The following is a 14,316-nucleotide window of genomic DNA, read 5'->3' on the forward strand; positions in this document are numbered from 1 at the left end:
ATCCAAGAGGAGGCTGCCATATACAGTGTTTTCCAAACCAATTTGACCATGGAACCTTTTAAAGTCATATATATCAAATAGTTCCAAAACAGATCACTGGTTTGAGAAACAATAGCATAACAAATACTACATTATAAATGTTAAAAATGTTTTAAAAATAAATTTAGTAACCTTTTAATAACAGTACACAGACATATCTTTTCAGCTTCTTTTTCCTTTTGTTTGTTCTTTAAACAGAGACCCTTGTTTTTAAAAGCTCCCAAATTTTTGTGAGAAACTCATACTTCATAATTGTTCATCAAAATCCTGCTTTAATATTTTAAGAATAGAATTCAGTGGAAGACAATACCCTGGATCCTAATTAGAAATTTTCAGAAAACACATTATAAAAATTGCTAAACAAAAAAGAATTTTTGTTCAAGGAAAGTTGAAGCTGCAGCAAAGCACAACTTGAGGGGATACCATTCACATTGTAGAGAAGAGCATTGTATAGCAGAGCTTTTGGTGATGAAGAAAATATTCCCTACCTGTACTATACAATATGGCAGCCAGCCACATGTGGCTATTGAACACCTGATATGTGACCGAGAATGAGAAACTGAATATTTAATTTTATTTAACTCAAATTTAAACAGCCACATATGGCTGTGGCTAACATATTGGACAGTACAAGTAGAATTATGGTCCAGAGGGTGTCACTGTGATGTGATAGGTGTCTCCAAGGCCTTGCAACATGGAGGCTTCACTTTTGGGTGAAAACATGAGAAATCACTTAGGTCTATAGTAAAGACTCATAGTTTTATCTAATAAGCTCAATACATGTGACAGAGGAAAGCATACTGTTCCATACATAAAACTACTAACACAATGTGTCCTTATAAATTACTTATTTCAGACTTTACAACTTTTAGTCTAAATAAAATTATAATTGTCTGAATAATTAGTTTCCAAAATTAGCCAATCAAATTTACTATTTTATTATTTTTACTATTTGTTGCATACTTCTCTGTTTTTTAAAGTCCATAGAAGTGACATTTTTCTATAAGCTTTGTAAGAAAAATAATTTGAAAAAAAGGAAAAACAAGTCCTTTAGTCTCTAGGATAAGTACCTTTAGTTCTAAGAGGAAAAATTGGTGTGAAAATGCAAAGCCCAAAACAACTTTTCTATTGATGATTATTTTGTCAAATACAACTTAAAGCATATGAACCTACATACCTTTTTTAATAGAAGAAAACGTTTTATAATAATTATATATTTAATGAAAGAAGAGGACACGTTTGCTCTAATCACTTGTAAGTAATACTAATGATCAAAGTTTTCAGTTTTTTCCTTATAAGCATTAAAGAAAGTGGCATGCAAGTACATGATGTTTACATTTCATTTTGACTTACATAATCATCTCTTCATTCAACTTCTCTTGAGACTGAGTACAGTTCTGATAATTTGCTGTAAAAAAGTTTTTTTTAAATTATAAAGGCAGTTAACTTACAATTAGCCATACTGTTTCATACATAGCTCTCCAAACCAAATATAGGGCATCTCAAGAAAATAAACTTAATGCCTACACACAGACTTATGATTACCTTATTTTTATTGTTTAATTTAAAATTTGAAATAATTATCTCTGGTCTCAAGAAGGGCTTATGCAACATGAAAAATTATCAGTTAACATTAACTATGAAGTTCATACCAGGGAAGATATCTTTAGGACATCTCTGACTTCAGGCAACAATTGTGCATAATCAATAGTAATAAAACTCTGTTTTTCTGCAGAGATTATGCATTTATATTCTGTTTGAGATGCCCCTGGGAATAATTCAGAAAGTCCAAAAAAAGCAAGGAAATGTGAAAGTTCTAGAAGCAGTAGTCAGGGGAAAAATATAAATAAAGCTCATTGATATATGTTGAGTATAACAAGTATAGCAACATAATAGAACAGTATTTGAAATATGCCTTCAGTTACAAGTTTTTGATATAAACTTTTTTATATATTTGGTAAAAAATACATCAAATGTTAATTAGTATACCAAGGTCATGATTTCACCAAAAGCACAAAACAGTGGTTAATAATCACTATCATAATATTCTTTCTTAAACCTCTCTATAATAAACATTTGAAGTGAATTACAAACATCATGACTCTATGTTTTTCAATCCTCACCTAATGATATGTTTTATTGGCTTTAGAGAGAGAGGGGATGGAGGTGAGAGAGAGAGAGAAAGGGAGAGAAACACCCACTGGTTGCCTTCCGTTGCCTCCTGTATGCGCCCCGGGGATCAAACCTACAACCTTTTGGTGTCTGGGTTGACACTCCAACCAACTGTGCTACCCAGCTGGGGCAACATCATACCTCTTCATCTCTTACATAACCACAACATTTTCACATATGATAATGTTTATGATCATTATTTATATGCAAACAATAATTTCCCTCTTAATCCATTTATAAAATTATGGCAGGAAAAATTTTAAAGCAGGTTATTCCAAATATCAGAATTAACATAGAAGTATCAGAATTGACTAGTAAAAAGTTTTAATCAGATTAATTGAGCTAATAAAAATAATAAACATTATTTCTAAAAGTGGTACCCAGAATCACATAAAAATGGCATAGTCTCATTTTGGAGACTTTATTAATATAGGTAACAGGCAAAAACTCAATGTTGTCAGAAAAATGAGCCCTTGATCAATAATAGTTATATTCATATTTTCACTTTTGGGAGCAGATAGTCCTCATCTATTATCCTCCAGAAAATCAATAGTAGAAGTTAGTATACTCCACAATGAAATAATTGAATAAAAAAACTGGAGAAGCCTTAAACGAAATCAAAAATTCAAATTCAAATCAGTATCAATGAGATGTGTTTGGCCTATCCTATCTAAAGCTGGTAAGGCAATCAATTACTGAGTAGATCGTTAACAGAAGGAATACTCCCAAGGATACTGCCTTAGGTTGCTAGATTTTTCCTTCCTTTCCCCCTTCACTCTTTCATTTGGACACAGAGAGGCATAGTTAGCAATCACAAATATTTGCTCAGTGAATTGGTGGTTCCTTTTGTTTAACAAACAAATAACATTCTTAATTTAGCTTCTAGCAGCAAAATATTAAAACATTATTGGGTTGGCCAAAAAGTTCATTTGTTTTTTTCCATAAAATAAAAGATACATTTTTCATTTCCACCAGTAACTTTATTGATTTGGATATTTTTTATGTTGGTTAGCTCCCATATGGTATAACATTGACTGTGCTCAATTAATGTCTCAGTTTGATTGCTATCAACTTCAACTGGTCTACCCAACTGCAGAGCATCATCCAGTGAGAAATCTCCAGTACAACACTTCACAAACCATTTTTGACACATTTGATCAGTCATAGCACATTCTCCATATACTACCCAAAACCTTTTCTGTGTTTCAGTTGCTTCTTGACCTTTCCTGAAACAATAAAGCATAATATGCCAAAATATTGCATATTTTCTTTCATCTTCAATATTAAAATGGCTACACAAAAATTCACCAATTTTGGTAAGTTCTTTTTTCAGCGCACGCTGATATGACAGCTGTCACAATACATTCTAACAAAATTATTCTGAATGAAGTTAAAGACAACTAAGTGCTACTAGAGCCATTTTATGGAAAAAATCAGACAAATTATTGGCCAACCCAATAGTAATGGTGTAGACAGGAGATCATGACATAAGGACATGGATGTAAAAGCAATGGCTTTATTCCACTCGAACAAGATTGGAACACTAGAAAGATAAGCCTTCAGGTGGAAAACAAAAGACATAAATTAGTATTTAAAATACTAATAGGGCACAGAGGGAGGTATACTGCATAAAGCCAGGCTTATGTCTAAAAGACAGTCAGGTTTTAATGAGACAGTTATCCTAGTTATAATAAATAGTTAAAGGATACTTCCTTTCTATTACATTTGGGGAAAATATAGTATCAGAATTATCAATATTAATATTTATAATATCTGCCAGATTTTTTAAAAAGAGGATATTCACCATATTAATGCATAGGAGAATTGTTGGAATTTACATCTAAAGAATGTCATCTTGAAGGACATGACCCTAAAATAGGATGTTACAGAGGTAACAATATATGAAGGACATCTATAATTATGGGAAGCACAAAAACACATTTTTCCACACCTGATAGCTAGATTCCCCTCCTATCTTTATTCATGCTATTTGTCTCTAGTACTATAATTTACTGCATGTTCTTTTTGGCTTCTTTGCTACATTACATTCTATAGTGTTATGCATGTCTAAATAGCTCTCTGAATAACTCAGCCATTCTTGATTTCTTCTTTTTAAAGGGTGAATTATAGATAAATGGCCTGGAATGGCTCAAGCCTTTGATTAAATCTTCATATAATCATAATTTCTTTCTTTTCATTTTAAATAACTTTTTATTTTTCAATTACAGTTGACATATAATATTAATTAGTTTCAGGTGTATAACCCAGTGACTGAACATTATATAACTTACTAAGTAATCACGCCAATAAATCTAGTACCCATCTGACACCATACATAGTTATTGCGATATAATTGACTATATTTCCTATGCTGTACTTTAGATAGAAAATTATACTAAATCTCAGATGATTTGTATATACCATGATCAGACAGCGATTGGACTTGAGTTTCAGCACTGGTTCTCTCCTGAGTCTCCACTCTACAGACTCATCCTGCAGATTTTGGACTTGCCAGCTTCTATTATTGAGTTTACCCATTCCTTAAAATCTCTCTCTGTCTTTTTATATATATATACAAACACACATACTTATACATGTATATGTGTATGTACATGTAAATATCTATATATACATATACGCACAAACATATAACACATATAATATGTATTATACATGTATGTGTGTTTGTGTACACATACACACACATCCTATTGTTTCTGTTTCTCTGAAAAATGTTGATGAATAGAAATTTTTGTTCTTCAGTCTTTGGCAATATAGAAGAATAAATGACTTAAATACATACTATATAGATATTGTTCGACAATACAATAATCTGTATTATGAGCTCACTATTTGTTCTTTTTAATGCTTTTGAATCTCCAGTAATATAGAGAAGTAAATATTGTACTCACTTGTGTTGGTTTTGACTAGACACCCACTAAGAAGGTTATCACTCATTTCTCCTAAAATCATTGACATCACAGGAAGACAGGCTCCATTTACCAATGAGGCCAGTAATCCCAGGATCATGAGTGTGACGTCCAGTCCATCAGCAAAGCGAAACTGAGGAAAATAAACAAAATGTGGTGGCATTAAAGCTGTAAAAAATTAAAACCAAAACCAAACCTATAGTTTTTGCCATCAAACAAGTTTTATTTTATAAATTAAGAGACTAATAAATGTATGAAATAATGGATAAGCATATAAAGTTAAAAAAGATAGCCAATCCTAAGGATTTACAATGCATTTAAAAGAAATTATTGAAAAATATAAAATAGTATAATCAGTACAAATTATAGACCTGTAACATGAATCAGGTCAGATGTGAGCATGAATTAGACTTCCTCCCGCTTAGTTGATTCTGGAATAAATTAAGATATTTCAAAAGACTGTAATGATAATGTCTTGGCTGATGGAAAATTGATCTTCAAACTTTCAATTCCCTAGGCTTATCAACATCATAGCAATGAAAGTGCAATGAACAATAATTATCCAGTAAAAATTTGTTAACTAAATGTAATAAATTATAGTTTTCATTCTTATTTTAAATTCCTCAGATGTTTTTCTACTCAGGACATCTATTCTATAAATTAGGTCTATAATAACTTGTAAAGCCATTTAGAATGAAAAAGAAATAACAAAGTCAGATACTAAATTCTTCACATTATTCTATAGCAGGTCCCCACAGCACTATTCCAAAACCAAAACATGAACTTGAAAATGTGGATTATTTATCTTACTGAGAAAGGTCAAGAAAAAATGTATAATGGTATTGAAATGAAATCAGGTTCAAATAACAGCAAGAGAAACTTAATTCATATGAGGTCTGCCTAGAAAAAAATCTAGCCACTGTTAATATAATGAGAATGGTTTGCGTGACATCGATGTAACCTGACAGCCAAGGAGAGTGGACTGGAATGCACATGTGTGAACAATGATGACTTCATGTACTAGTCAGTGGGGGTGGTAGATGCGGTCGAGTAAGCATGTGTACTGTGTGGACATGGCATTCAAAATGACTGAGCAAGAAGAGCAATGAATCTGCATCCAATTTTTCATTAAGCTTGAAAATTTCTCTGTGGAAACTATTCAGATGATTCAGAAGGCCATAGCTATGGGTGACTGGTGATTGGCAGCTTCATCCTGACAACACACCCACTCATGCATCACTTCTCATGCAGAGTTTTTTTTGTGAAACATCAAATCACCCAGATGACTCAGCCCCTCTACAGCCCAGATTTGGTGCCCTGCGACTTCTGGCTTTTCCCAAAACTAAAATCATCTTTGAAAGGAAAGAGATTTCAGACTATCTTTGAGATTCAGAAATATACAACGGGGCAGCTGATGGTTTTTGGGAGAACTATGTGAGGTTCCAAGGTGCCTACTCTGAAGGGGACTGAGGTGTCATTGTCCTATGTAGAGTGTTTCTTGTATCTTGTATCTTGTTCAAAAAGTCTCTATTTTTCATATTACATGGCTGGATACCTTTTAGACAGATCTCAATTTTGTAAGTAAAAATTGAAAAAAAAATAATGTTTTCTCTTTCAATCATGCAATAGCTAATAAACATTTATGAATTAACCGCCATAGCATTGTACTTGGTACTAGAGATAAGAGGTTATCTATTCTTCTACCATCCCTCAGAGTAATATGTTATCTCCTTGCTAAAGTTTCTCATGTTCTGCTACTTGCCAGATTTTTTAAAAATTTGACTTTTGAAAAAAAAGTGGTACAGATTCATGTGTATTTCTAGTGATATTGATAGTCAGGCTGATTTAGAGATTAGAGAAGGTGGAGGGGTAGTTTTGGGAACACATTTCTGAAAATGTTTCTTGAACATAATGCAAAGAATTGTGCTGATACACTCTGTTGCATAGCTTTTACCAAATATTTAGATAATTATTTATTGTTTAAAAAGGGTTTATAGCATTTTAAAAATAATAGAAGCAACTCATATCAATGTATTATCATTGGAAAATACTGAAATTTAAACAAAATAGTAAAAGTCACTCATAATTCTGTATCACTCAGACACAACAACCTCTGATAATGTTTATGTATCACACATCCACACACTTTTTTCTCCAAAATTGGAATCATTGTATAGATATTGTTATTTTTAAAAGAATGAAACCTGTTCCATTTATTTTCTTTTTACCTTTTCTTTTTCCTTTTTTTGCTCAATCCCTTCATCTCCCCCCTTGCCCCCCCGGTTAGCTGCCCCCTGCAGCTCTCAGCCACGGCTGTCAGCTTTCTATCTATAATTTGCTCATTACCCCGTATTGCAGAACTGCTGTTGGATTAATTATATTTTTTCCTACTGGAAATAATACTTTCATAAATTATTTTTTAAATTCCTGTTTCCTCCTCAAATAGACATAAACTATCAAACAATCATTTTATGCACTACTGAAAATCTGCTCAAATTTTCTGGTATGCATACATTTTAACTGATTTCACTTACTATCTCAAAAGGTCCAACAACTTGGTTTCTTACTTTGGGCAGTTGTTCTTGTAGTTCTCTGGAAAATAAATGTTCAAAATGTAAAAATTACAGTGTGTATTAATTTGTAACATTTTCCAATTATAATTGTGCCAAAATGTCAAATTTCACCCATGGTAGCAAGTTTATACCAATACTGAAAGTTTAAAAACAAATTTAATGATAGACACTACAAAAATTTTAGTATAATCACTGGCTGATCATATTAGAGTAACAACTGAAAATACACATCTGGAGTAAAAATTTTTTATTGTGGGAAAATACACATAAACATAGAATTTTCCATCGTAACTACTTAAGTGTACTGCTCAGTGGTATCAAGTACATTTACATTGTTGTGTTACCATCACCACCATCCACCCACAGAACACACCGAATCTTAAAAAGATCTGAAACTGCCAGCCTTTGGCATACACTGTTCTACTTTTTGTCTCATGAATCTGACTACTCTAGGAGCCTCATATAAATGGAATCGTACAGCATTTTGTCCTTTTCGCATGGGCTTATTTCACTTAGCACATCGTCAGGGGTCATTCAGGTTGTAGCAACTGTCAGAATTTTCCTTCTTTTAAAGTCCAAATAGTATTCTATGTATGTATATGCCACATTGTTAAAAAATCCTTTCATCCATTCCTTAATCAATGGACACTTGGGTTGCTTCTACTTTTTGGCTACTATAATGCTGCTATTAATATGGATGTACAAGTATCTCTTTAATTCTTACTTTCAATTATTTTGGATATATCTATATCTATATCTATATATGTATACATATCTCCAAGAGTGAAATTGCTGGATCACATGGTAATTCTATTTTTAACTTCTCGGGGGAAACACCACACTAGTTTCCATAGCAGCTGCATCATTTTACATTCTTACCAATTATGCACAAGGAAGTTTCTTCACACTCTCAAAAATACTTATTTTCTGTTTTCTTTCATTATTACTATTTTTAATAGTAGCCATCCTAATGGGTATGAAGTGGTAGATTAGAATTTTTAACCATTTGTAACAAATTGCTGAAGAGTAACTGTAAGTGCTAAATGAAAGTTCTATTTATTATTTATTAAACAAGTACACGGTGCATTTTGTCCACCATTGAAAATTTTATTTTGTAGCTCACATTTCAAATAGGTCCAGGTGGAAACTGTAAATTTTATCTATTTATTTAAGGGAGATCTGTCAGTTGAATACACACACAATTCTTAAACACTAGTAGAAGACTGGAGGGAATCAGATTAAGTTTTCTAAAAAAGATATCACAAAAGAACAAATTTCCAACTTTTGCCTGCAGTTTTATAGCATATTGTTTCATCAGCTTTGATAAATGGGAAGTCACTTAATTTTATTCCATCTGAGGTTAGTAATTTACTCACATTTTGGGCCAATTGCTCTGGGATGATTCATGGATGACAAAAAGTGCTTTAAGATTGTAAAGTTCTTCCCCCACCCCAAATGCAGATTTTAAAACCTAAGATCAAGTAAACTCTCTTTTGATAAATTTTATTTCAGGAAAACATTTCTGTCTCCCATTGACATGTGTGAAAAGCCTTGGAAGGAGGGATTGGGTAGTCTTTTAAGAGTCTCATGCTCTAGTGACTGAGTTAGCTGGATGTCCTGTGGGTAGTCTTTTAAAAGTTTTTTTCTACTAGAGTTGAAAGTGAAGACTCATAGATAGAGAACAGACAGACAGCTGTAAGAGGCGAAGGGGTTAGTGGGGCTGCATGAAGAAGGTGAAGGGATTAAGCAAAAACAAACGAACCAAAACAACACATAGACACAGATAACAACATAAGAGTATGGTGATTATCAGAAGGAAGAGGGAGTAGGGGAAGATAGAAGATGGTGTAGGGGGGAATAAATGGTGGTGGAAGGAGACTTGACTTGGGGTGGTGAACACACAATACAATATACAGGTGATGTGTTATAGAATTGTACACCTGAAATCTATACAGTTTTATTAACCAATGTCACGCCAATAAATTCAATAAAATATTGTACAATAATAATAAAAAAGGAAAGTGAAGAAGAGCAGATATGGTGGGAGCTCCCTTTCTGGCTACTGTAACTCTTCATTTATTAACCAAGTGATCTAGAAGGGTTCACTTGAGCTTCATGGTTTATACATTGAAACGAAACACAATTATTATGGTGAAAATGGAAATACAATAGATTTTAAACCATTTTCACTTTAAATATCTAAATAATGAATTATAGGCGAAGAAAATTTTTATAGCACACACACACACAGACATCAATTCAGTAGAAAAAAAATCAGAATTTAGGATTTCCTTGTACTAAATGTGTGATGTGGAATGAAGGATCCACAGAGAATTAAAATGGAATTTCCTGTATCTGGTTAGGTACAAGAAATTCAGAGGAGGTGAAATCTGAAGTACTAAATCAATAAATCCTGTAACTCTTACACTTCCTAAAATTTCTATTAAACCAGCTATAACACTGATTATGTTAAAGTTCAGCAAAAAATATAAACTTTTTTGCTACAACTGTGAAAAGGATAATGTATCTTTGAAGTTGCAGAACACTTTTTGTAGAATTTAGGTAAAGCTTACCTATTTCTCTGGTAATTTTCCTGCAACTCTTCAGCTCTTTCAGAATTTGCCATCTTAGCTACATTTTAATTCTTCTGAAACAAAATATTAACAAATATATTATAACTATGTGAAATTATAGCACTTGTTGATGTAAAGATTCTTTATATCCCTAATAGTTCCTGAAAAATCATGCTGCTGAATTTCACACTGCTTCTCCACTCCCCACTCCAACTGAAGTTTCTGGGTAGGTATCTATTCAGATTTTACTGTTGAATTTATAACTTCTTTGTTTCATTCTGGGCTTGGATTTGAAGTCAATGAAAATTCTAGAAATAAAATAAAAAAAGAAATGCCAGATTCTATGACAACGCATTGTTTTGAGGACATTGGATTTTATTTCTACTCTGCCACTGATTTGTTATAATTGATGAAAACTTTATCTCATGGTTAGTTTTCTCAGTAAAAATTTGGTGCAGTCGTTTCTGTGAAGAGTTTGAGAGAGCAGGGCTCTCTAGTTCACCAGATATAAGTTAGAGTTTCCACCATATATAAACTAATAGTTATTAAAAAATAGAATATTTTGAAAACTCACTCATCATTAAAATTCTATTAAGGATAATGTATTCTTCCTTTAGATGATACTTCAGAATCTTAGCTTGTCTTAAGATTACCATTATTTACATAAATTATCACTTCAATACAAATGTAATAGAGATATTTTAATTTCATCTGTTAGGCCATATAACATATTGTCTATATTGAGATGATTATACAGAATACGGATTTAAACTCTAGAGTAGAATTACTAATTAATTAAATATTACCTGAACATCTGAAAAAAGGACACTTTAATTGTAAGCTTTTACATGAAGAAATAAGTACTAATGGGTCAGTTTTTACTGCCTGAGAAAGAAGGTATGTTCTTCCCTTTTCAGAAATCAATTCCATATTGGAAATCTTTACAATTGCTGCACTGACTTTACACCATTTCATTATTTTGATGTATGTGTAAGAAAGTAATAAAACATACTCTTTCAACTATTTGTATTTTATGGTAATTAACAATTATATAATAAAACTCACTCATAAAAAGAAATCAAAACAATTGAAGCTCACCTTATTATGTGCATGATCTATCCATTTACATCAAACTTATGTGTGGTTTCTCTTCTCAAGAAATCACTAACTGCACTTTCATGACTGTGCTTTAAAAAGCTCATTCTCTGATCACGCTGTAATATCTGATTACAACAATGGATAATTTCCAGGTGAAGCACATTGTGTTCTTCATGTCACACTGCACTTGGGAAACAAGGTGAGCAAAGAGAATTCAATGCGCCAAATAAACACTCTTTTTAAAGATCTGTGGTGTTTATATACCCAGTTTTCTACTTAGTCCCATAATATTTTTAGTTAGCTGAATTAGTAATTATAATAACTAAAATAAATCTCTTTAATAGGTCAATGTCACATTGGCATAATAAATAATCATTAAGTAATAGTACACGCAGGGCATTCATTCAATTACCTCATTGTTGCTATTGAAAATAATCACCTCCTTTTGTGCTTTGCTCATATCTGTATTACGTTCATTGACAAATTTTGTCTTATATTACAATTCCTGGTCATCCTATTATATTTCTTTATCTATTCCTTCATGTGTTCATTGAAAAAGTATTGAGCTTATATGATGTGTCAGCCATTAGTTTATAAAAACAAAAAGATCTGTTTCCTTCTCCTGAGGAACTCTTATTCTTTTTTCTTCCTCTATAACGTTGTGGTCCCAAGATCAGCAACATCAGTAACACCTGATACCATATTAGAAATGCAGAATTAGTTTTTTTTGAATTGTGGCAAAACATACATAACATTTTATTATTTTTGATGCTATTATAAATAAAGTTGTTTCCTTAATTTTTTTCTAATCATTGTTAGTGTGTAGAAAAGCATTTTCAAAAATTCCATATATAAGTGATATCATACAACACTTGTCTTTTTCTGTCTCATTTCACTTAGCATAATGACCTCAAGTTTCATCCATGCTTTTTTTTTTTAGAGGGAAAGGAAGAGAAAGAAAGGAAGAGAAAGAGAAACATTGATTAGTTGTCTCCTGTATGCACCTTGATTGAGGATCATACCCATAATCTGGGTATGTGCCCTGATTGGGAATCGATCCTGCAACATTTTGATGTATGGGATGATGCTCCAACCATTAAACCACATGGCTAGGGCCATTCTTGTTCTCACAAATGGCAGGATTTCTCTTTTTTTAAAGGTTGAATAATACGCCATTGTGTGTGTGTGTGTGTGTGTGTGTGTGTAGTAATGTGTCATATAATGACCTTTTGAGCAATGGTGGACCACATATACAATGGTGGTCCCATAAGATGATAACAAAGCTAAAAATTTTCCATTGCCTAGTGATGTGCCTAGCTATCTTATCTCATAGGGTAATGTGTTACCCATGTGTTTATGGTGATGCTGGTGTAAACAAACCAATTGTGTGCTGCCAGTTGTACAGAAGTATAGAAAGAAGGGGAAGGGACTAGTCAAAGAACATGTATGAATGACGCATGGACATGGACAACAGTGTGGGAATTAATTGTGGAGGCAGGGGATGGGATGGGCAGGGGAGGGCAAAGGGGGAAAAATTGGGATAACTGTAATAGAATAACAATAAAAAATTTAAAAATGGGCAAAAAATGTATAGTCATATAGTAGTTGTATTCCTTCTTAGGGTCGTGGAGGGAGATGAAGCATGTCTACCTACGCCTCCATCTTGGCCGGAAGTTGTTTTCTTCTTTTTAAAAAGATTTTATTTACTTTTAGAGAGAGGGGAAGGGAGAGAGAAAGAGAGGGAGAGACACAGAGGTGTGAGAAGGAAAGATCTCTTGGCTGCCTCCTGCACGCACACCCACTGGACTGGACCTGCAGCCCAGGCCTGTGCCCTGATTGGGGATCAAACTTGCACCTTCTGCTCTTTGGGACAATGCCCAGGCAAATGAGCCACACTGATCAGAGCAGGAGCCATTCTTGAAGCAGCAGAAACAAAGGTAATTATTAAGTCCATGAAAAACTAAAAGACCATTCTTCTATGGTTATAGTCCCTGGCTCAGTGGCAGACAATCTTTATAGACTCATTCTGATGAAACAACTGAATATTGGCTTAACCAGTAATTGTTACATATTGGCTTATCCAATAATTGTTACATATCAGTAACGGTAATAAGAGGCTGACAGGAAGGCGGTGTGTTGCAGGGAGGGGTGTGGGAGAGCTACACTCCCACCTTCTCTAAGAGGAAGTTCCGAGATGATGGTGAATCAAGTAACTGCAACACAGTCGTGTTGTTCATAAACATGGCGACAAAGTCCAGAAGGAGAGGCCAGAAGCTAAATGTGTTCCTCTCTGGGGAGAGCTGCAGGTGGGGCAGGTGGGAGAGGCTGCTGGTGTTCCTTCTAGGCCTTTTTTTTTAGGCCTATTTATCATTTTCCCCCTGGCTGGTTTGGCTCAGTGGATTGAGCGTCGGCCTGCGAGCTAAGTGTCGCTGGTTCGATCTTCCAGTCAGGGCACACCAGAGAAGGAAAACTCTGACTCCAAAAAACCTCCGCTGCCTTGCGGCATACCTCTTCAGGGGAAAGGCTAAGGAGAAGGGAAACTCTGACTCCAAACATCCGCTGCCTTGCGGCATACCTCCTCAGGGGAAAGGCTAAGGGAGTAAACCCCGACAGAAAATCCGGAGCCGGAGTCCCTAAGGCGGTTTGACGTTGTGGTCAACACCGGCAACTCCTGCGGCGCACCTGAAGCCAAGCTGTATTGACTCTGTCTTTCCCCTTGGATCCTTCAGCTGCGAAGAGAGGGGGGGTCTGCTGCATGGGCAACAGCTGGCCCTCCATATCACCCTGCCCAGGCTTTGTAGCTTCACTGGAGAGGACACTCCAGCGTCATCGCAAGATGTCGACTTAACACGGGAGGAGACAGTTATCGGTTATAAGCTCATCCGATTGGCGAAGGAAACGAGCGCCAGGGGTCTCCTCTGACGGTGGGAG

General features: G+C 34.2%; 1 protein-coding gene across 1 annotated transcript in view; it reads right to left on the reverse strand.

The window, feature by feature from the left end:
* ABCB5 (ATP binding cassette subfamily B member 5) overlaps positions 1–10,340 on the reverse strand; it is an 82,930-nt gene extending 72,590 nt beyond the window's left edge. Inside the window, exons 1-4 of the mRNA XM_090287809.1 lie at positions 10,288–10,340; positions 7,676–7,733; positions 5,124–5,274; positions 1,393–1,447 (exon numbers count right to left, since the gene is read on the reverse strand). Coding sequence (XP_090143935.1) covers positions 1,393–1,447; positions 5,124–5,274; positions 7,676–7,733; positions 10,288–10,340 — 317 coding nt within the window. The remainder of the gene's footprint in view (positions 1–1,392; positions 1,448–5,123; positions 5,275–7,675; positions 7,734–10,287) is intronic.
* Between the last annotated feature and the right edge of the window lie 3,976 nt (positions 10,341–14,316).

The sequence above is a fragment of the Furipterus horrens genome, unplaced genomic scaffold (genome assembly GCF_987537825.1).
Source record: "Furipterus horrens unplaced genomic scaffold, mFurHor1.1.pri manual_scaffold_9, whole genome shotgun sequence".
In the NCBI taxonomy this organism is placed as follows: Eukaryota; Metazoa; Chordata; class Mammalia; order Chiroptera; family Furipteridae; genus Furipterus; species Furipterus horrens.